At 38.7% G+C, this 25145-nt stretch overlaps 1 protein-coding gene across 1 annotated transcript in view; it reads left to right on the forward strand.

Annotated features, from left to right (window-relative positions):
- The window catches only part of CPED1 (cadherin like and PC-esterase domain containing 1), a 145275-nt gene extending 123089 nt beyond the window's left edge, over positions 1 to 22186 (forward strand). The window contains exons 18-23 of the mRNA XM_074168371.1: positions 4112 to 4248; positions 12923 to 13143; positions 13406 to 13507; positions 13715 to 13802; positions 15809 to 15955; positions 21983 to 22186. Of these exons, the coding sequence (XP_074024472.1) occupies positions 4112 to 4248; positions 12923 to 13143; positions 13406 to 13507; positions 13715 to 13802; positions 15809 to 15955; positions 21983 to 22186 (899 nt within the window). The remainder of the gene's footprint in view (positions 1 to 4111; positions 4249 to 12922; positions 13144 to 13405; positions 13508 to 13714; positions 13803 to 15808; positions 15956 to 21982) is intronic.
- The last annotated feature ends 2959 nt before the right edge of the window (positions 22187 to 25145 follow it).

Here is a 25145-nt window from a genome sequence, read left to right on the forward strand (position 1 = left end):
TTTAACAAATCTGAGTAACCCACAGCACTACTCAGGTATGCAGTCTTATTTATAGCTGAAGTTGTTGCTTGATTAGACAATAAGTAATTTTGTTCAATTCTTTATTAGACAAATGGAAAACAACCCAGCACTCCTGCACGGTCTACTAACACAACTGTATTTTTTATCTTGCCATAGATAGGAGCAGCTTCTCACAGTAGTAAATTTGCACAAACTCATGGAATAATCAATACAAAGTAAAGGGAATGTGGAACTGCCCGAATGCACCACTTCATGTGAAACGGAGGCATATATTAATGTTGTGTTATATGAAGGGAATGCACAAAGGGGACACTGTTGCATCTAGCAGCGTATTTTAATCACACAGCAAGTTGTGAATCATAAAGAAGCACAACCCATCCTGTGCTACTATATTAGGACATAAAGTTCCTGACTAGAAAGCCCAAAACAAATCCACAGAAGAGTCCATAAAGGGTTTCTCCTGATGTATAACATGCTGCTTTTGAATACTGCATCTGAGTGAAGCTGAATATAAAATATCTTTTACAGCCTTATTGCGAATAATATACACAATTAAAATGGAAAAAAAAGCTTCAGAAGATGTACTCTCAAAGGACAAGTATATAAATAGGGAAGAATAACTTCTGCTTATAAAGTGAAGATTGCCAAGAGGTGTCTAATGAGCCTAGGTCTGGAGTTTGCAGTATCTGGCAACAAGAGGCTATATAGTTTTAATGTATGTCACAACTTCCAAGTGGAACTGGAAAGCATGGCTTTTTGTAGAAAATCATTCAAAATTTGTAACAACTGAATGATATCCTAATCCTGGCAGTGAACATTTTCCTAACACATGTGGGAGCAATTGCAAATTCCCAGCTAAAGCGGCAACATCTCTTTTTCTTAAATAAGTTAAATTTTTAGAGAATCCAAGCAATGGCGTTTCCTCTCAGAAGAAAACTCAAAACTTCTGCATAAGTAAGACAGCATTTTACACTGTTCATGTGTGTCCTTTTAAAAATAATTTGCTTTCATTTTTCATAAATGGAGCTAAAAGCAAAAGAAAAAATATTTCTATAGCCTATTCAGGGAAAAATTTTTTTTGGAGTCTTAGGGTGCCAAATAGACACCAAATGTAAAAGTAAACTAGTCATAAATCAATAAACTATCTTTAGCATCAGTTTACGTTAAATATTTAAATTTTGAGTAGTCACTTTAGAATAATTTTTTCTTTTTATATGGATAATTGTTTTGCACACTAGAAAAACTTTTGATTTTGATCTTGAAAGCAAAATATGTGTATTTGTGGCTATGACAATGGGAAAGGTTGAATAAAAACAAAAGAGGCTGAAAGAAGAAACAAACCAGTCAAATTAAGTGAACAGCCTTTATTGGTTAAAAGTTTTAACTTTAGGCTAATATTTTTTAAATATAAGTTAAACAGTCCTAAAGAATTCTTTTTAAAGTTTATTTCTTTTCATGCCATTTTAGGAGAGCAGTTTTGGGAGTACTGACAATGTTTAATTTCATACCTTAAGCAGAAGATTTACGTATGCAACTGAGAAACTGCTCTAATGAGCCAAAAATTCAGTTTACTTTCACTCTTCCTGTGAAAACCTCCTACTTACAGGCTTTCATAAAACTTTGTTTTTACCAATTTTAATTTGCGAATAAACTACCAGCAGCTCTCTCTCTCCTTCTCTCTTATGTGGAATTGTAGGTAAACTTTCCCTTGCCTGGTAGAGCCGATGTTAACTCTTTTAGCTGAAGCACCACAAAACACAGGATGATTGAAATGGTGCTGAAAGCAATGGGGAAAAAACAACTTATAATTGCAATAGAAAATAAGCTTTGTTTCCAGACTAATACTGATTGCTTGCAATTTTTCACTGTTAATCGCCTTCTTTTACATATGAGATTAATTTAATCTTTTAACACAATTTTATTTTTGAAGGTTAAGAATGCATTAACTAACTGCTGGAAGTTAGAGTAGGAAAAGTTTATAATAATTGGATTAAAAATGCATAAATTTACATGAATCATTTAAAAATCTATGTAAATATAAAACCTGCAACTATTCTGTTGGCATTAAATGTCAGTGCTTCCTATAAACATGAGTTTGTCTCCGTATATCCTTGTTCTCTGTTTTTTTTACATTTGCCAGTAACCTTTAGCATATGCCAAAATTGATCTATTTTTTTCTTAATATACCTAGAGAGCTATTGAATATAAACCAAACTATTTGAAAGAAGCTTTTCAGAAGGTACTTATCACTTTCAGTTGCCAAAATTTAAACTTTTATTATTCAGATGTTTCAGCTCCTCAATATTCATTTTATATAGTTCTACTTTTCTAGTTTATTACCTAAAACCAGATCAGCTCATAAATGTATGGGATGTTAAGAAGAAAAATCTATAAAATGAGGGATCTCAGATGTTGTAGATATTGCCAGAACTTTTATGTATTTGGTTTGAAAGAAAAATTACAATGTCAGGAAAAAAACTGCCCAGTTCTCATATAATTTTTAAATATAAACCATTGCCCAAACCAACTTTCAGATCATTTATGAAGAATTCTACAGCAGTGGTCAGCATCCAGGCTTTGGTTGAGTTTTGCGTTTTTTTGTTTAGGTTCAGTCTGCCATTATTTGCTCCACACCAAATACAAGTGTACCTGAGGGTGGGGTGAGCATCTTCTCCGTGGGGCAGACGTAGCGGCAGCTGTGCAGGCTACACACCTGGGATAGCACCGTGGGATACATTCTGCCTTTAGGTGTACCAGTGTGGGCTCACATACAATCAATTCTTGATGCTTTTATTTAGAAGGACTTCTTTATCTGCTGAGACAACTCAGCCTGCTGCTTACCAAAACATTTTCGCTTGGGACTTTTGCTCAGTGGAAGGTCAGGCTGCCTCCCTGGAAATCCCCTTGCTCCTGAGGTAGCAGCTGACTCTCCCAAGGCCACTGGGATGCTGCAGGGTTGCTCCGCTCAGCCTCCCACTTGGTCCCTGGCCTGATAAAGGTCGATAGGCAACAGCCTTGGTTTTTTGCTGTGGCTTCTCGTGTAGCAGTAATCTGTCACAGCCAGTGAAGCACACCCAACTGGCTGCCGAGCTGCTCTCTGTCTGTGACTGTCACAAACTCTAAGGCTGGGTCTACTCTGCAAACATTTGCTTTTGGAGCCATTTGCTAGTCTGCGGTGAGAAGCCCGGCTGTGCTAGCAAAGCCTGATAGCATTGACACACGGACCTGGGGGCCTCTGTGCTCTTCCTTGCATAATGCCTTTAATCAGAGCAAAAGCAAGTTTTGCTGGCAGAATGCCATAGACACCCGGAGATATTGTCAGGATGGTGCACTTGTATGGGCTAGAAAAAGTGTTTCTTGCATTGATCTGAATATAAAGGCTACCCAAAAGGTTCCTCTCTTCCTTCAGAAGTTAAATCCCTCAAACTTCCACTAGGGTTTTGGAAATTAATAGCTTTAGGAAACCAAAATAACAAAACCATTCAACCTTAGGTAAGAGATGCCAAAAACTCACCAATTTTTGATAATCCCACTTCATGCTCCTGATCTGCAAAATCATTTTTTGGCTCTAATAAATCACATAGGTTATTCATCTCACCTAACTTTCACCTCCTGAAATGTATATGTGTAGTCTGGGACAGTCCTCTGAATTCTCACAAATTAAAGAAATTAGTATTTTCTAGGGAAAATCATCCTCTCTCTTGCTTCATTTTTCTATCAAGGAGCTTTCAAAGTCTTGCTCATTTCTTTTCGCATTCAGCCTCTTCACCCCCTTTCCCTTTCTTGTATCCCTTCTGCGGAGAAAGGACAAGCTGCTACGAGAAAGGCAACATGAACTGAGAAATGAACCCACAACCAACTGTCAAATTTGAGCATCCGCAGCTCTTTCTGGGAAAGGAGAAACTCCCGCCCTGGCTAAATGAAAAGGACATAACACAGAGGAAAGAAATACTCTCTTCAAAGGGCTGGGGAGCATTTAATTTAGGGAAAACTCCCATGACAAAATACTCAAAAATATCTCGCTTGCTGTATAATAAAGCTGCTCACAAAAATACAGAGGAGGTGCTGACATCCCGTTGCTGTTTTCCAGGGCAGTGGATTGTCCCTTGTCTCAGCTGCTCTGACAACAGGACCTGTGACTGGAGAGAAATAACGTGGCAGCCCCACGGCTGCCGATACTCTGTGCTCGCCAAGCCTGAGCTCCAGCGCTGTCTGGAGGGCAGAAAGGTATGTAACAGATTCTGCATTTTAACTTGTTTGTATTTACCTGGCTATTTAGTGTCCTGAAGCTTTAAAAACAATGTTGTGATTGATGTGTAGGAAAAATCCCTTTTTATTATAACTGGGGAAAGATTCCGATGGAAAATCCACAGGAGCGAAAACCAACCATTATCCATAATTTAGCCTCATATGCAGACACAGCTGTCTGCTTCCATTTCGCATGAGAGCTCAGGTCACACCAGTGGAGTTTCAAGACCTACGGTGTAGTTGGTTACCAGTTAGACCTGCAGTGAGTATATAAGGGCTGTAAATGGAGGATGGATTTGCATTATTGTCACAATCTTGTCTCACACTTGACATGCAAGTTGGGTTTCTTCCGCTGCATACCTAATGCATGGCGTTGCTTGTGCACACTAATCTTACCAAGTCTTCTTGCACATTCTTTTCTTGTAGTGAAGCTTCTAAGGTGATTGCTTGGAAATACAAGGTCTCCTTAATAAGCATGCTATGACTGTAAAACTGTTGAGAGAGAGCTCTGATCTGAGGCTCAGGTACCTTACTGAGGATACAAGTATCCAGAAAGTAAGTAATTAATTGTTATAAAGATTTTTATAGTGCATTGTCTAGGTAACAAAAGAGTAACTAAAAAGTGGCATTTTGATAAAATATGAGAGTATTTCTATATAGAAAAATGCAAAAAGAATAGACTTTCAGTTAACATTTCCTCCTTCTTTTCTGGTCATTTCTTATCCTGCACAAAGTCCTTCATTGCCATTTGGCTTTATTTCTGCCTGTGGTTTTCTATGGAGAAAACTATACTATACTATAGAGCTGTGGGTTTCTCCTAGCATATTTTTCCTTAAAAAAATAGGTTTGTATGACAATGGAGAGGCTTGACCTGGTCCTCATGTACAAAACAAGCACATTTGGACTGACCACAGCAAAAAATACAGAAGAATTCGATAGCTTTGCTTTGGTCTTTAATTTCCGTAGACATCAGACTGCTTCAATAAGCAAACACCCTTTGGTCAGACAATTGAAGGACAGCTGAGGAACAATATGCCACCATGGCAGGGGATTGCCAGGGTATTGCTGGGAGGATTATGCTGACATTCCCACCTCCTGAACTCGACCACTCACATTCACGGGTCTCAAACAGTTCAGCATTTGTTAAGGGTCCATTAAAACCAAGTATATGAAATGAATGTTTGTGAGCTTAATTCAAATTCCACTATGTTGTGACCCTCTGGGATCACTGGTCTATTCTAGTATCAGATGAGAGCCAGATCCTATGTGATCGACACTAACACCATGCAAGAAAATTTTCTGTAAAACTAATTGCACTTGTTTCCCATTCTTTATCTTTTGCAAAAGTCTTCCTTCATTGTCTGATAACCTTCACTGCTCAGTAGAAATCTGCTGAATCACTCCAATTACCTTTGCACAGATGTCTGTTTAACTGGTTTATTCCTTTTAAGTCATCACTCTAACACGTATTCCCCTTTTGGTATATTTCTTCTGTATCTTTCCAGCTGATGTCATTTTTGTCATGACTTTGCAGTGATTTTAACTTTGTGTGGCATTTTGCAACAGCTTTTTTTGCTTCTTTCACCAAATAAATAAATGTAGAGCTTGGACCAACTCCCTCGTGTCGGTAGAACTTAAGAACTAAGAGAGACTTTCTTCACACCTCAGTCAGATGAGTAAAAATGGTCCTCTGCTTGGTTGATAAGGTCCTGATTCCACCTGTGATTAAGGCAAACTTTAATATTACTTTACACAGTCTAAGCAATGCAGTAGAAAAAATATTTTTTTCAGATTCTCACTGAAAGGGATTTATGCCTGTCAGTTGTTTAAGCAACCTGGATCTTTTATAAGAGAGCTGTTGAGTAGCCAGCAAGATATAATTCTTGTGAACAAATACATTTTTATTACACAAGATATTTTGATAACAATCTATAAATATTTATATTTCCTAATTTGTGCTATTAGTTTCAAACCATTATATACCTTGTCTTTAAGCACTACAGATATCACTGACTTCTTAAACTAATGACATCATAGTTTCCATAATAAAATATGCAGAAGGTTTCCACACTGGAAATGTAAGCAGACTGAAAAAAAAAAAAAAGCATGAGTGCAAAACATAAGGGCAAAAATCATCAACCCAAGTGACGACACAGATGATCTAGAATGCTGTTTGATTTCTGTTGCCATTTGCTGAAGTTAGCTAAGAAAAACACAACTCACTCATGTGTCCACTTCTCAAAATGGGCTCAACTAACCCATGTGCCTCTGTATTCTGGGATTTTTTAGTATGCTGCCACACTGAATATTCAGCTTGTGTAACTCTGGTCTCTGGAATTCAAAATCCTTTACAAAGAAGTCATGTATCATGATCTACATCTGAATTCTTACTCAAAGTTTATTCTGAACTAAGGCAATAAAACCTCCATACACCCTACATAATTACTAATCCTTCCTCTGGAAAGCAGACACACGTATGTCTGTAGCATCTTTGGGTCAAATGACATCATATCTTCCATCAAAACACTAACAGCCTTCTATGACTGAATTTCACTTGTGAATACCTTCATAAAAAATTCAGTCATGCAAGATTTCACCAGGAATCACACATAAAGCTGGTAGTGACATTCGTGGTTCACTAGGCAAAGTCTCTGATTTTTGTCCTGGAAAAAATATAATTTGGTTTCAGGATTATGACCTGCTGGCTTTACTTATTACAATTAAAAAAATCATGATAAGACATTATAAACAGTATAAGTGTCTGTTATTATGTCTTTTCCTTTAAATTGGAGGTGTAAATCTCTATGCCACTGTCAAATTCCAACTACGATAACTGAAGGCTCTTTTCTTGTGCTTCCCTGTTAGTTTTACATGGAAGAAAAAAAAAATAAAGCAAAAGAAAAAGAAAAAAAGCCTACTTGTGTTTCTACTTCTAATGAATGTGAAGCGAAGCAAGTAACGAGTTAACCACTGCTATGCTGTGTCCCTGATCTGGGTGCACTTCAGCAACTGATGAGATAAGATGAAAAGTGAATGCTCTTTTTGGCTGAAATCCAGCACATGTAAGATCCACTGTACGTTTATGTACCATCATTCTGGTTTTTTCCTGTTTCACAGAACAACAGTAAAATGCAGCATTCAGATATATCTCTTGCTCATTAATTTCTTTTATGCATTTCTCAATGTTTCTGAAATATGTTTATGGTCACCTGAACAGAGCCCATCTTTCTTATCTGCATCATAAACAAGCCTTCAAAAATGCTTTCTAATTTGTTTTCGAACTCCAGGCTGCTTTCATGTCATATCAAAATTGATTTGTTTTTCAGAGCTCATCTCTAAAATTGTCATCTCCTTTCTCTACAACAGAAATTAATTTTCCCTGGCTATGACTTGCAATTGATTTCACATCATCATTAACTGTTATTTTAATTTGTGTGCATATAAAACTGTGTTTGAGCTAAGTTGTTTCTGTTTCATAAAAATGTAAGACCACCTGTAGTGAAACAGTAACACCCAGATTGGTGGAGACATGAGAAAGGATATACATCCACAAAAACGGTTTATGAGGCCTTATTTTGCTTTATGATGTGTTAGCCAGACTAGTCAGTCATATGTTTGTATTTCAGACACAGTAAACAAGAAAATTTTGAAGTGTTGAGGCTAAGCTGATTCTGGCTGAGTAGATTTTCATTCAGTCAACTTTTAATATCTACAGTCCTTTTTCTCCTCCATTTTAAACTCTAACGGTACTGAGATGCAGGCTGTGTTGTTCTTAGGGAACTCCACATATATGTCCTAATTGAATCAAAGAAATAGGCAATCATAATAAAAATATTATATTGGCTCAACAAAATCCTCTGTAACTGTGGTTAATGAGTTTTTGCTGTAAGATTTATACAATTCGATTAAGATATGAAGCTTTGATTTTTGTACAAGAACTTTAAAAAGTGGTGAGGGAAAAGGGGTTGTAACAGGTAATTATTTATCCAATTAGCAGCATATAGAAAGCTGGCCTCAATAGCAGGGGGGATATGTATTTTGTTTATCATCGAGAAATACTACTCAGAGTTTAGTCTTATAAAAAAGTACCATTGAGTCATGTGTAATTAAGAACAGGAAATATGAAAATGCAATATTTGCTGAAGTACTTAAAATTCAGCTGTTAAAACAGGAATTTTAACTTATAATTTCTTAATAATATTTTAAAGTTAAGTAGTGTTTTGGACTTACAGGTGTTTAAATTTCCTAAGTGTGGTTAATTTATAATGATAGGTCTGGTTAAGAAGTGAATTCCACTATGCTTACACAATCTTTTAAAGCCTGTAAGCTATAATGGAATTTTTCACACCAAACATTTGCAACAGAAGACACTGAAAACATCTGTCGGCATGAAAGTGTTGTTCTTTGTCTGGTAAAATTACAGACTTATGTATGCCTGATCCTTTAGTCATCCTGCAGACAAATCCCCCATTGACCTGAACACTACATGACTAAGCCTTGTGCCAGACTGTAAAGAAATTTTCATATTCTATGCACCTGAGCCATCATTTTGCTCATTCTTGTCATAGAGCTAAATACAGAATCATCCCCAGAGCCCCTGGTTCAAATTAAATTAAATACCACATGGTGCGCACAACTGTAGTAAGTTCATGCAACTGTGTAGAAATAAATGTGGCCATAGCTACCACACGTTCAATTACATTGAATGATTATTCTAATTCATCAAAGCTCTTGGGTTAGTTGAAGGACGTAAGGTTTCTTCCTGGGGCTAAACACCACTTATTTTAGCCTTTGAGTCTTCCAAGGATTTGCTGAAAATGAAGCTGACTTGAAAAAGGTGGATGCTTTGAAAGATGCTTTCTGATGGCCTGCATACCACAAGAAAATGTGCTTGGCCAGCTCTGCAAAAGGGCAGTTTGAAAAGCAGGTAGTATTACCTACAAATGTCCTCTTCTTCTGCCTGGATTTCTTTTTAGAGAGAAGAAAAAGAAGAATTTGTTTCTATTTTCAGGATTTACACATCTCACGGCATGGTTGGACCAATAGTTAAAAGCAGATTGTTGGATGCAGATGAGGTCTTAATGAGTGGGTGCTCTGTGTGTGCAGATTTGCTGTGCTATGTATCCACCAGCCTGGGATTCATTGGGTTACAAAGAATGCATGCCCATCTCTCTAGCTGAGATCTTCTCTCTACTTACGGGATTGCCTTCCCTTCAAAATCCCAGCACACACAGTCTCCATAGTGTGACTGCTGATACCCTCCTGTGATGACTGCAAGCAGGCTTCAGAGCTGTCTCTCAAGGCTAGAGGGCAGGGACTGTAGGTTTCACATACTGCAGCCCTAGTTTTAATGACATCTCTTTCAGCAATGCTGTATTTTCACTGTGGAAAAAGTAGCTGGAGTTAAACAGATTTGCATGATTCCAGTGATACAGTCCTGTTATGGACTTGACCAGTCGAAGAGCTCTTGACTGAAAGCTAATATTGTTGTTATAATTGACAGACATCTTTGAGGAGAACCTACACTTCTGATCTGATTTTCTGAGCAACCACAAGTCCTTTTTGGCTCATTTCTCTCTTCCTCACTTACAAGAAGTCTTAACTATTCTCTTAGCAGACTTGTTTCTGAGAGTTCAGGTTAATTTCCCCAGTGAAACAAGCTGTATTCCTCACCAATGTGATGTTGCCATCTGTCTCATTCTGGGCTCACCCTGCTCAGCCACACCTTCTCCTAGGAATAAGTATACATTCCCAGATGGACACCCAGACACTCAATAGCATTAGCTGTCTGATCTTATTTCCTGACCTTCTGCTTTTCCTCCGCATAACAAACTCATTAAGAGTGAAAATGGAGATGTTCTGAGACTCGGAACTTACTCCTTCAGAGGTGGGCTGTCTGTAGTCTTATCAATCAGTCTTGTGATAATATTTGAAGAATTATACCTGGGCCCTAGCGGCTATTTATTTTGTCCATTTATACTGACTGCTCTAAAGGAATCTGTTCTGATTCTTCGTGTTCACGTCCTTCATGTTCTCAGAATATCAGGGAAACAACAGTAATACTATTCCAAGGCCCACCTGATATTTTCATATGGTATATATTTAGAATGACACTTCACACTTAAATTCCTAGAGAATACACAGTGTTGGCAAAACTAGACATCTGTGCCTCATGTTCATTGGCCTTGGCCATGGTTCTTCTCTCCTTTTTTTTTCGATGAAAGGTGTTGTTCTGCTATTTGAATTCAGTGGTAGATGTGAGCAAACCAAATCCAGTTAGAAGGAGAAAATATCTGTCAGAATCTTAGTCACAGTAGAATGAAGAGCGAGATAAAAATGCCACATCTCCAAATCAGTGTAATTAATAGCTGAATATGCTCCTTTGCAATTGGAAAACCCCATGTGCAGTAATAACAAAATGGTATCATATGTTTATAGATGAGAAATAATCTAGCATGTTCTATCAACTACTCTATGTGTGTAACTCAGTAGAGCCTGTTTGTTACTCTGCTAATGACGTTCTGTGTTTTTACAGAAATGTTCTCACCCACATTGCAAGTTAATGATATCCTTGCCTGCTAATATCGGAGAACTGCTTTTTAAATAGATACACATCTACATACTACAGTGATGGACTTATGAAACGGAGATTAAAGAGACAAGGATATAGACAGACTGGAGAGATTAGGACATTTTGCAAGTTAAAAGAATTGTTTAAAACCTCAAGCTAACCTACTTTAGAACTAGGACATATTGTAAGCGTGGACTGTCTTCCTAATTGTAAGTGATTGTATGCATGTTTGTGTCTGCCACCGAGGGAAAAAGAGAATATCCAACCAGTCCTTCCAAGGACCCAAGGATCCTTAACTTCTCTGAGTCATGTTATGCTTGGTTTAAAGAGGTTTCTTCTGACACAATGGGAAAAGAGTTGGAAAACCCCTTGTGTGTGAGGGAAGGGTTTGTACAGTCCAAGAATAAACAGCAGCTGTTTAAGAATTTACTCTGTGAAGCAGCTTTGAGAGGTCCAAGACAGGAGGTGAAAGAGCCTCTATATGTTCGGTGCTCTTGTTTTGTTTGCTACCACACATAATCTACCAAGGGTCTCTTAGCAGCCCACAATGGGCAAGGCATGGGATGTTCAAATCCTTGTCATGCCCGTTCTCGGCCCTTACACCAGGTCAGGGAATGTTCATCTGAAACTGTTTCTGTTTTGTAAGAACTGTCATTGATACGCTGATGTGTCTTATTTTTACTCACAACAGGTTCATAGTGGGAACTGGAATCAGTCCCTAAAATTGTGACATTCCTGAAGGGAACAGATAGATAGAGATGTATTAGATGAGAGAAGATGCTTTCACCATGTAAAATCTCTAAGAGAAGCTTTGGAAATGTACTCTTAAACATGTGATCTTGTGCAGTCTGAATTTTGTTTGCAGAACCAAACATTCAAGGTGGAAGTGGTAAAGCATCAAATCCCAAATCAAATTAAAAAAACAAAACAAACAACAAAACCCCAACTTACAGGGTGCCAACTACCCTGAGTGCCAGAGGAGGTAGGAGAAGCAGCACACTGCTGCGCAGAGAACAGGTCTCTTACTGTGTTACAGCTCTACGGGGTTTCTGACTCCCAGTTTTACATTTATGCTCCTCTATGTGATTTTCTGGCTGAGATGATTGTGGTAATAACTGATTACGCACACAGTTTCATTGGAAAACCACAGTGAAGCTGGATTCTCTTCCCCCTTGAACTCTTGTCATTACTAACGTGTTTTCTTCAGCAGGAGGAAATGCTAGTCCTATCCACTAAAAATAGGGCAATTACATTAAAAAACCCCACATATTAAGTTCTGTGGTCTCCACGTACAGAGATGTTTGATTTGTCAGGGGAGTCTACAGAATGAGTAGGAGCAAGCCCAAATTTGACTTCTTCAGTCATTTGCAAGTTCAGAGCAGCCCAGTGAAGACTACTGATACTTGAAGTTCTTCTGTCATTCTAACAGCTCTTCTAGCTCCCTTCAGGCCACGATGCTTCCTGGTGGCCACGTCACACATGCCAGGACTCTATTCAGATTATCTGCCACCAAAATAACCTCCCTTTTTTTCCCCTCTGAAATTGCAGAAAGATCATCTCTCTACAAATAAGGCAGCAGCTGCATCCACTGATGTGTGAGTGTGTGTTTGTGTCCCTTTGGTGGAAATTCTAATGAATCACATTTATGGAAGGCAGACATTAACCAAGACGTGCTGTGTAGGAACAAACCACATGAAAAACTGGAGGAACGAAAGCAGGAAGTTGCAAGAAATCATGAGAGGCTCTGTAATAGCAATTGCAAGTAAATATAAACTTAAGCAAAATAAATGATCAGCAAGGATGAAAAATACAGGACTAACTGTGCAGCTATAGCCATCTATAAACTGTGCTTTTCGTCTTTGAAACACATAATATCACTTTTTGTTAATCAGATCACACAGATTTTGCTAAAGGAGAACTTTAGTATTGAGATGTCAGGGCTGGAGAACTGTCAGCTCACAGAGATATTTCTTGAACATTATGAGAAGGGTTTAAAAGCCTCCAGACGAGCTGTATTCTTTTCTTAGCTTTTGGGTTTTGGAGTGTAAAGCTTCTAATTCATATCTTTTTTTCTATCCAAAGATTCTTTTTATAGGTGACTCAACTAACAGAGGGATGATGTACTATCTAATAGAAAGAGTGAATAAGACTCTTCAGGAATGGCAAAAGACTCATGATATTAAATGTTATCATAATATCAATGAGGGGAAAACCTTTATCAGTTACTCCTACTACCCCCAGTTTTGGATGAATGCAAACCAGAGACCAACTTTTGAAAAAGCACTAGAACAGCTGCTGCAGAGGTATTGTACAAACTCTATTGCTGGCTTGTTTGTATTCTCATTCTGTTCACAAATGTGTTTAACACATTTGACAATTAAAATCAGTAAACAATTAAACATAACGTGTGCAGACCGTATTGTGTGGTTGAAAAATAGTAGAAAATGACATCAGGCCTCTGATCAGGATGCCAGATACAGTTCGCTGAAATGCAGTGCAATGCAGTTAAAATGTTTGCCATCTGTTTTAAGGCAACATGTGTTGTTTTTCCTCTCTGGGTTTCAGATCACGTCCCCTGGAGAATACAGACCAGACCGTATTAATTGTAGGTGGTGTTCAGTGGCTTAATTCCAATCACCTGCAAATTATCCAAAAGGTGTTGAACAGGTAATGTTATGTGCTTGGTGTTATTCCAAGCCTTGATATGATAAATTATGAGAAACAACTTAACCAAACACTTTAAATACAAACATTTCATTTGTTTTCTCATGAGTGTACACTTAATGGACTTTGAAAACATAAAAACAAAGTGTCACTAGATGGATCTGTTGAGTAAAATGTTTATCTTTTCTTTTTTCTTTATTTGTGAAACAGGGAAAATCTATCAAATATCCTGGTAATTATCAAATCCATAGGGATGGGCTTTCACCTCCCAGTGGATGGAATACATTCTCTATCACAGGTAAGCTGCAGTATAATTAGAGTGCATTTTTATGGAAGATTGTCATTTCAGAAATAATTTTGCTGTCTGGTCAAAATATGTTGCAACCTCTGCTGAGCAAGCTTTAAATGGATCAAAGAATACCATTTATATTTGCTCATACGGCTTGCTGATGCAGATTCAAACTGATTTGCCTCATTTCGTGGATTCCACTGCAATCAGAGCGCCGTGCGAGATGCCATGCTCAGTCAGACGTCCCAAGAACCAGAAGAAGCTCCGACATTAATCCTGCTGTCAAAGCTGAGAAATCGAGCTGGGGATAGGCAGATTGCTCTTCGTACCACCTCGAGCACTGGCCCTCCCCAGGCTTCCTCCGTGGTTACTGCTGGATCAGACTCACTGCTCTGGCTGCATTGCACAGCTCCCCATAAATCTATCGTAACCAACCTATGAAGCCAGAACATTACAGAGCAGCTGGAATGTGCCGGTGAATCTAGCCTGTTATTTGTATGTTAATCGGATGTTACAGTCAGTTTAAATCATGTCCAAGACCCTCAGAGCAACAGATGGGCTCATTTCAATGTGCTGTGTAACTCATTCAATTCAGCATTTTTACTTACAATTTGGATGGTGGTTTTCCATTAAACATATACAAAGTGTGTGGATGCGACAGGGCTGGGAAGGGCTGGAGGTCAGAATGGAGTAAACGATGCCTCCCATCGCTGCGTGTGACGCTCCAGCTATTCACAGGTGTTGAAAAGAGAAAATTATTAGCTTTCATAGTTTACGTACAGCGCTCCTATCACACCAAGGACTGGCACCCACGTCTTTCTGCAACCGTAACACACTGCTGTATTCAGTGTGTGACTTACTGTCACTCTCCCCCTTCTTTTTCCTACCGAGACTGCCCTGTCAGATTTTGCCCATTCTTTCTTTCTAACTTAGTACTATCTATCTGCCTTGTCTTTACCAAATCTCTTATTATTGATTCCAATCATTTCCTTAATTTATCCAGATGACCAAATTAGGATACAGTAGGGAAATGGTTGGTCACAACATGAAGAAATGTTGTAGCTCCTGCCATAGCTTTCAGGGGGGTTCAGTCCTAGGAGGAAGAAGCAGAAGTTTGATCAAAGGTAGGTGAGGCAAGGACAGAAAGAGTATTAAAGCCTTCCCAGGACTGCCTTTTTCTGTTTCCCATCCAGTAGTTTATAAAACTCAAAAAATCAACTACAGTACATAACTGACATTCTTTTTCCTTTCAATATTGGAATCATATGCCAAATTACCCATGTGGTTTGGGTGCTCTGGACTTCTGGATTACCCCAGCTACTCTCAAAGCCCTTCTGTCTTCAGTGTCAAATCCACTGCCTTCGCAAATTTATGGCTAACCTTTTTTTCTATTCCTGGCCTTCCTGCAGTATCTTGAGAAATAATAGTCTGTTCTTCAGTGTAACCATTTCTAAGGTATTCATGGCCCTAAACTCCTTTTTAAGCAACAGTCTCAATGACTTTCATTTGAAGCTGAATTTTTCTTTTACAGGAACAATTTCACTATTTATTAAAGAAAACTTTATAATAGGATTTTTTTTCTGAATTACACCTCACATTAGCTAAGTATATATTAAAACCGGTTACCTAGTAATTATATTTAAAATAACATTGAATTCTTTCTATGGAGGAAGCTACACAACTGTTGAAATGTAATTATAGTTACCACTAATTAATTTTAATCTAGAGCTCATTGAAATCAACCTGATTTGTTCTGTACTTAAGCAAAAAAAAAAAAGACTTTCTTGTGACTATTTTTGTGCTGAAAAACCCATTCTAAGAAATTTCTGCAAAAATCTACAACAGTCTTGGAATAATAGCTACTTTCAAGAGGGAATTTATAGTAGTTCATGTCTGGAGTATAACATAATTTTTTTATTCAAAATGTAGTTTTGCTGTCCATTTCTGTAGCAGAATAAATTAACCCTTGAACAGGCATTCTGACAAGAAATTGCAATATTTTCTCTGGACCGCAGGCAGAAGTGCAAAACTTGTGGAATGAAAACTTGGTTATTCTGGATACAGCAAAAAATTTCGGCTATGAAGTTGTTGACACCTTTGTCATCACCATGGGACGTTACAAAGAATTCCTGCAAGGGAAGTGTGGCTGCCATTTCCATGAGGTAATAGTTGATGCTTATGTCATTCCCAGGTATTTTAAGAGATATTTTAACTGTCAGATGCCTAGAAACAAAAAGCTGTGCGACAGGATTTGCATTAGTGACTCAAAGTTTGGCCTGAATAAAAACCGTGGAGATAGCAGTTTGTATGACAGCACTTTCCCCTCTCTGCTCCAAGTGCGATGCCGCCCGAGGACGGGCTGAACTGCTTGAAATAAAAACAAACATACTTTTCTGCAAAGGCAACCTGTATAAAAGGATGTTGCACAGTTTCCAGGTTCTTATATTATTTGCTATGCATTATATATTTCTACTGCTTCTGCATGGACTCACTTCATCTTTTTTGCTGTACCAATCAGTCTCACAGGTTTTTTCCTTAAGCCTTCCTAACTGAGGGGGTCAGAAGACTCCCATCAAACCAGAGTTACATTTGAAATGGAGCTTAAAATTGAAAGACCAATCTTACTGGTGTGTATCTCTTTCCATATGTCTGAGAAAGAGTTATCTGGCATAGTTACAGTGACTGACTATACAACCAGAGATTTCGTACCCATAGCTCTGTTTTCTTTTTTGTCTGAAGTCTATAGAAATTCTGTCTTCTGTTTTATAACTGCTGGACTAGTGAAATAGGGACATGGTAAAATATATGAGCAGGGCAATTGAGAACATATTCTTCTGTCCATTTGAAGTTCTGGAGAGGAATCTTCACAATATATTACAAATGACATGAGTCCATGGATTAAATAAAAAATGAATAAGCAAACACATTATTATATCTAGGCACAAAATCAGCCCAGAGGCTGCCAAACCAGTGAAAGTCAAGAGTCTGAAAAACAAGATATTTAAAGTTTTTCTGGTTTCCTTTAAGATATATTTTAAGTATGTGGTATGTCTTTTTATAGTGAGTGCTCTTCCCCATCAGCAAAGGAGGAATCTGTTTTAGTTTGGGATTTCTTGTACTTCATGTATACCAAATGAAGAAATGCAGCCCTGGTTTCATGCAGGCAACCCTGAATAAAAACAGATAGTGTAATTTTTGAATAGTCAAGTAAGCAGGTACCCTCTGCCATAAGGCTGATGACAGTCATTTTGCATATGATAGTTAAAGAACTGTCACCGAGGCCACCAGACTATTCCTGTAGGTTACAACCAAGTCCTTCCTCCTACCCATGACACCAACTTGTTGGTATAAAAGGACAGTTCCCAGGTTCCAGATTTGAGTAGTCAGTCTACTGAGAATCCGAACACATCTTTCATTGCCCATGGACATTACATTACCCTCTTTAGAAACCAGAAAAATCTTTCTGGAATAAAGGAGACTCATATCTTTTCCAGATGCTTAGCTCCTGACTCCCAGTAAAAAATATTTCTTCAGTGAAAACTGGAATCATGTACTCACAGTATCCCCATGCCTTAATATGTTGCTAGAACTAAGGACAGAGAAGTCTTCTGGTACCTCTGTAGAAAAACTCACATTTAGCACAGTAAGACATTGCCTGTGATACTATCAGGATCTTCATTCTTAGGGGCTGAACCTGGGTTGTCTGTTTAACAAAAGACTGGGAAACTACCACAATTTATTCCATTAAAATCTGTTTAAGACCATAAAACTTGAACCGTCATATCTTTCAGGAAGATAGCATTTCCTCTGCATGATCAAAAGAGAGATGACAGGTGCAAGTTCTTTCATAGAATGAAATATACAATGAGAAAAAATTGTTAACAAAAAGTTAAAACTGGAGGAAGAAAAAGGGGTGCAATGAAAGATGTCTCTTTGAAACCAAGAGTTAATGAATTTATGGTGCTTCACAGTCAGCTGGGGGCTTTGAGCCAGTAAGAAGCTACTAGTTGGAAGATGGAGTTTGGTAACTCACTAGAATAATGACACAAACAATTGGATGTGTCATTTATAAGACAGAACTCCACAAGTTAGTTCTTATCGAGAAAATCCTAGAACTTTTATTACAGTTATCAAAAGTGCATAGATATTTAAAAAGACTATCACCCACACAAGTGAAATGCTAGTGTTTTTCCAGCATGAATTTAGGAATTTGTTTTCTGACAAAACATATTACTTCAAATAAGAGAGACCACCAAATGTTTTCTGAATCTCTCAAGAGAAGGATAAAACCCCTTTGCTTATTTTGCCAAGTCATGCCTATTTTTCTGTAAGCCGCACTCCTGGCCAAGCCTGTTCCAAGGACCTGGGCATGTACAGGGTTAGCACAGAAGCTCCGTAGAGCTTCACAGGTACAAAGGTGGGCCATGACACCAAGAATGAAGGGGAAGCACTAATTTTTGCTGTGAAGAAACGTCAGGACAGCTGTGATATATTTTCCTTCAAGATCCAAAAAAAGCAAAGTCTAAAAATAAGGTTTCCTTCATCAGACACCCACAGTATACACTGGAAAACAAAATATACTGTGCCTAATTAAACCTAGGAGTAGTTTAAACAAACTGAAATTCAGTGGTGATGATGGTAAAATTCAAGCTTAGGCTCCAGAGTGTCCTTGTGGTGTCTGCTGGCCAAGGACTAGCATAGCAAGCCTTTCTTGTAGCCAGTAGATTACATTTAATTATCTCAGCCACAGCAGTCACCTTTACATAAAGGAGAATAAAAAATTAATAACTATAAGGATTTTATTTTTCTCCTTAAATATCACAGACAGAGATATAATATCAGAGAATGCAAATGTGTTCCCAAATAAGAGTGGGGAGACAATCAGCTGCCACTGGTTGGGACTGTGTTCCAGTATGAGGCTCACTGGGACTGAGCACAGGTTTGGGAGCGTTATCAGACTCTTCTGACCTCATGTGCTCTGTGTCAACCTCGCAGCTGGTTTCCACATCAGGCTCCTCAACAGCTCACCAGTTTTCAGCCCATTGCCGTGGCCTCTGTCCTGCTTTGGGACCAAACAGAGCAGGTATGGTTAGTTAACCAATCCTTTCATCTGCTCTGCTCAGTATGAGAGAGGCACAAACACAACTCAGTCCAAATGGAGCTGGAAAAGAGGGAAAAAGTTGCAGAGCAGATATTTCTGCAATGTCCCGTGGAGCAGATGTCTCCCTCCGTTTCACCCAGACAGCTCTATTGACCCTTTTTTGTCTAGAACCTAGATGCTGGTGTCTTCGTGGGTCATTGCTGATGCTCGCCATTTCCACAGAGCATTTGAGTGAAACTTCAAAGTGAATATTTCAGATGCTTTGTATGGAACTGAGTGGAAAACAGCAGAGCAAGATCGGTCATCAGCATTTTTCATGCAGTCCTCCATCATGGGCAGATTTGACCTTACTTCTCTGCTGAAGGAATTTCAACAGAGAGTATGTGTTTCTGGTGAGGATCAGGGGAGAATTTGGCTCATGTAGCTGTTGTTAATGAGGCCTGAGAGGCCATTGTGCCTGAAAGAGGCATAGCAGTGCCGAGGAGAATCCATCAACCCCTCAAAATGAGACTTGATCCTTGAGGAAAGCAAAAAGAAAGTCCTTGGATGCTTTTGATACCTCGTTAGTTTTAACAGTTTTGTCATCAGTTTATTTCTGCATCCTGGCAAGTGGAGTTTCATCAGGTGCTGAAGCAGTTTGCACAAGGAAAATGGCATTTTGCCTCCAAGGATGGATCCAAGAACACTGTGTAAAAACCCAGCACTTTTCATGTTTTATGAAACCAGATGAGATGGATTAAATCTACTGCTTTGTGCTTTCACTTTCTTTCTCTTAAATAGTGACCTCCTAAACTCCCAGAAGACAGGCACCCCTCTGTAATTGCCATCTGAGCTAAAGCACAGCTATGCGGGAATGGAGGGCTGGCCATTCTTTGCAGTCAGAAAACATGAAATGAAATGCATTCAGCAGTTCTCATCGAGTTCTCGCTAGCTGGCCAAACAGAAAGCTATTTCCCCTGATTGTCCTGATAAATTGAGTTCCCACCAACCCACTTCAGAGGGTCTCAGATCACCCTGATAGCATAGAAATCTGCAGCTCTTTAGACCCTACAATCTTTACTCAGAATGCCAAGAGATCTGGACTCACAAAGGGATTATATCAATCTGGGACAAATAATCTTGCATAACTCTGGAACTTTCTGCCCTATACATACTTCTAGTTCTGAAACTGAAAGAGGGGAAATTTAGATTAGATATTGGGAAGAAATTCTTTACTGTGAGGGTGGTGAGACACTGGAACAGGTTGCCGAGGGAAGTTGTGGATGCCCCATCCCTGAAGGTGTCCAAGACCAGGCTGGATGGGGCTTTGAGCAACCTGCTCTAGTGGGAGGTGTCCCTGCCCATGGCAGGGGGTTGAAACTAGGTGATTGTTAAGATCCTTTCCAACCCAAACCATTCTACGATTATATGCACACATGCAAACCTAAGTTTTAATTACCTCATTCTTCACAAATGCTTATGGAGACGTAGATTGGCCAGCAGTTATAAAGAACTTTATGGAACCTATTTTTTTATTCAGATTTATTTCCTTATTTAATGGCAATGAAATCATGGTCACAACATAGAAACTAGCAACCTTGGGATTTTGGTATCTTAATCTGTGGCTGGCTGCTGGATGAACATTAGATTGCATTCCTGGGAGATTATGCCTAACAGGAATGCAGTTTGGGTGATTGGTTCAAGGTGGCATCGTTTTGAAACAGTTGTAAGATTTAAGGTACTAATTTAGAAAAATGAACCTGCAGTAATTGCATGAAAACAAATAACAGCCCATGGTTTAGCTGTATCAAATTGATCAGAGGATATATTAATTTTCTACATGGATAATTCCTGGTCCTTTTTTTAGTTCTGCCAGCTCCCTCACAGCCTCTCTGCCCAGTCTTTCAAGCCTTTACATATGTTATTCCTTCACTCACATTTAATTTTGTATGTGTTGCTTCATTTATTATGAGCTTCACTACATATGAACATTGTTTCTGATTGTTCAGTGACAGTAAATTTACATTATATTTCTAAAAAGCTAATATGCTTCTGCATAAATACATGCATTAATAAATGAAGCCTGCTTTTTCAAGTGTCTAATGTGATTGATATAGCAGGAAAACTGATGGGCATCAGAGCTATCAAGTCAGCATATATTTACTCTTTTAAAACTAAGTTAACCATTTGGCCCCTTTTCTGCTTTCTCTGGATTTGCCAATGCTTGGGTTGGGGTCCTCTGTCCTGCATCTGTGCAAGATTCTGAGGTTTTGCCTCTCTTGAAGTTGCTTCATCAGCTACTGTGTTCAGTGAGATGAGACCTTCTGCATCTTATGGGAGACCACCCCACACACAGTCATTAGGCTCCTGACAACCATACCTGTTGCTTTCTCTCTCGTTAGTCCCATGGATTTTTTGTCCCATGGATAATTTTTTTATTCCATACAAATTGAACATGGTAATTCCAGAGTTTTATACATATTTGGGGGTCCAACTAAGTTACTGAACCACATTGTGGTTATGTCAGTGTGATGCACCAGGGAGAGGGATGTTAAATTGCACTGTAAGTACCTTTTTGGAGAAAAATGACACGAGTGTTTTCGTCTCAACATGGAACTGGGCCAGGTTTGCATCAAGACCTGAGAATGAGACATTCTCACAAGGCTCACAGCTGAGACACAGCACACGTTCCTCAAGTGCTTGGGATCAGAGCAGGATTTAAATCTTCCTGCAAGTCAGGGCTGTCCTGAGTTTATTTTTTCCCATGGTAAATATACAGACAAGCTGTTAAGTATGAATTTTGTTGTTCAGATAAATTGTCCCTAATGAAGAGAAGAGAGTCTAATATACAAAGGCGTTACAGAATCAGCCAACTGAGTATAATGGGCCTATGCATGTAGTTTTCAGTGCTTAAGTGAATGAGGTTTTGCACTGTAATTAGTATGTAACCAGTTGGCTCACTAAAATACTGTTTGTGAGCAACTTGCAGCTCAAGGTAAGAGTATCAGGACCTGCTTTGTGGAGAACTGTCTCAGCATTTCTGTACACACAGCTGTGTATCCTTCTAGGTGCAGGCAGAAAGCACTGAGATATGTCACTTCTTTTGCAGGTGGTGAAATCCAATCCCACTGAAGAAAGTCCGCACATAACAATGACGTTATCAAGGCACTATACGCTGGGGAAATATTTCGGCAGTCAAAGCAAACCGTCACAACTGCAGGACTATGCAACAAATTCTCAGTCCCCATATCACGTCCGAGGTCCAATAAATCAAGTTTATTCTGAAATCCTTCTCAGCAGGCTGTGCAAGTAAGAGGGAGCTTGTCAGCACATAGCCTCACTCGGATGAAGGACTGAGATGTGCCACCACCTGAGTGACAATCGAAGGACTGTGGTGAGTTTATGACATGCTATTTATGACACGCTTCCTTGATTGGCTGCGCACCCACCAACAGAGCCTGGAACTTGTGGTGTTTCTCCTAAAACTTTATGAAATTGAGATATTCCCTGGCAACTCTGTGGTGTCAAAATGGAAGATGGAGGAACGCAAAGGAGAGAAGAGGGGAAGTTACTTGAACTGTTGCCAAAGGCTAGAACAGCTGTGTATTAATGATAGTAAAGAGGAAGAAATATATACACTTGAACGATTTGGAAAGGACTGCTTTAGCTCTTCAGCACTATCTAGTTTTCTATTTATAGAGACACTGTAATGTTTGAATGTATTTAGAAACTGGCTACATTCCATTTTAAAGAGTTCTATTTTATGTGGATGTGTTCCCTTCAATATCAAACCTTTTTCTATTTGGACACTTGGTTTATACAATTTCAAAATGTCTATTAGCATTTTACTGATGACACCAAGTTTTGAACTCTAGTGTTTTTTGTGAAAACACACCCCTTCTTTGATGGAACAGATGTCTACTTTATTTTTTTTCATGTTATAAAGCTAATATAGAAATAGATTACTCAGACTTGAGACTGATTATAACTGTCTCGATGTAACATGTAAATATAGCGAATATGTTAACATAACCTTATTTATGGTCCCAGTTTACGAGAGTGGCCATATGCAGGAAGACTTCTTAGATACGTGCTTCAGCATCTGCCTTGGCCTGTAAGCCAAGGAGGTATTCTTCCCACATGGAAGTGCCATTTCTTTTATGATTTTGTATAAAACACTTGCCAATTTCTGAAGCCAGAACAGAAGAAAAATCCCTTTTGCAAGAGCACACAAGAACTTTGGGGTCTGTTTTTTAATCTGTTATGACGAGTGTGCGATGCGATGCGATGGGAGCAGAATATACTGCCCACATCTCCTGCTTGGCAGGGACAAGACCTTCTCTGAATGCTAGTTTCATGCTGTAGCCCAGCTACGTCACCAGTGTTTGCAGATCTAGTCTGGGTGAAATCCCAGGGAGAGGCTTCACCACTGCAAGTAGGGACCAGTTTGCTGATCCCCTGCCACCACGTTGACAGCAAATTCAGTTGCAGCTGTGGTACCCTGGTGGGAAACCAAACGTGGTCCACGCTTAGCAGCCTGGTGATCGTATAGTGGTGACAGAGAGCAAAGCCCCCTGACACTGTTCTCCCCAAAAATTATCCAGTTATGGATTTTTAATGAATCCAGTCACAAAGCTGGGAATCAGGGCACTGCTCTCTCCTACCATGCACTAGAGAAGGGAGTCAGAACCAGGTAAGTACAAGTCTAATGAAGGATCCACCCAGCTCTTTGGCATGCTTCGCCCTTCACAATTCTATATATAATCTCCACTAGCTTCTACTGCCTTTGGGAAAGGAAGCCTCCAGAAACGTTAGGGAAGAAACAAATTATAGCACAGAACTAATCACCACTTTATTGGCCTTAGTAGCACACAGAGGGGCTGCCCTACATAGAAGTAGGACTAGAAATTCTTAACACCACATTTAGGATTTGCCAAAGATCCTTAAACTCAACACGGTCTGTATCCTCAGCCAAAGTAACGTGAATTCTTCCTCCTTCAGATAAGATATGGGGAGATATGATGGCAAATTGTCATGCAAAATGGACTTTGCCTTCCCGAGATGGTGGGAGGATCCTCAAGAAGAGGATGTGGCATATCTAATTGAGGAGACTTTCCACTATATTGACAAAGCTCCTAATTTAGACAATGACATTACATTTAGTGAGACAGTGTGAATATTTCTGTTTCTCTATAATATGCTGCTGCTATGCTTACAGTTAAAGTCCCTGAGTTTCTATGTAAGGTTTTTGCTGGCATGGAGCTTTACATGAAGGATGGGTCAAGAACTGTGCATAAATGCTGAAAATGTCAGCATTTGGTTTTGAGCAATATGATTATCTAAGAAACATAATTGTATGCAAATTTTGTAATATATAATCTTGGGTCTGGAACTCCAGGGCTGCACAACCTTAAAGTTGAGGGATTTAATATCAGGTCATTAATTTCACTAGATACAAAATGCAGCCAGATACCTTTGGTATTAAGATGATCAATGACACGTGTATTACAATTCTGCTTCTGTTAAGATTTTTTTTGTAGCTCATTTAAATCCACATGCTGTTAATGTTATTTTTCTGTACACGAATCTTTTTAAGGCACAAACTGGGTTTTTATGTTTGTTTGTTTTTTTTTTATTCAAAGCCTATTGCTGAAGCATCAGCTATAATGATGAAAAGGAAAGAGCTGACTGTTATACTGTAGCTGATATCAGCGAATGTGCAATTCATCACTTGCTGGTTTCACCACAAAATGGTTTACTTGTGCTGTACACCCAGATGTCTTAATGTTTTCCAAATCTTAATATTTTTGAAATGTATCAAGTTGAAATTTTCCCGTGTTTTCTATTTTTTTATATGTCTATGTACATATATATGTCTGTACAAAGTTATTGGTACAATTCGCAAATTGATCTTTATTTAAACAAGTTCTTTAAATAAGCTTTTTTCCAACACTATATATGATCCATGTAATCTTAGGAATAAACAAAAGGAATGCAGACTAGAACAGGTACCAAGGTACACTTTTCATTACACTTTAAAATATATCTAGCATCTATAGGTATGTGAGAGAGTTGAGATTCACATGGAAGCATCACTCGCTCATGCACACGAAAATTTACAGATTAAGACAATAGAAAAACTATCATATCTGAATTCCAGCCAGAGCACGTGTTGCTATCAATGTTTTACTTTAGAATTATCACATCTTCTGTGACATTTTTCCTGAATAAATATTAAAGTGTTCCTACTATATTCATAATGTAGGGTTCTT

Source organism: Numenius arquata, chromosome 2 (genome assembly GCF_964106895.1).
Source record: "Numenius arquata chromosome 2, bNumArq3.hap1.1, whole genome shotgun sequence".
Taxonomy (NCBI): domain Eukaryota; kingdom Metazoa; phylum Chordata; class Aves; order Charadriiformes; family Scolopacidae; genus Numenius; species Numenius arquata.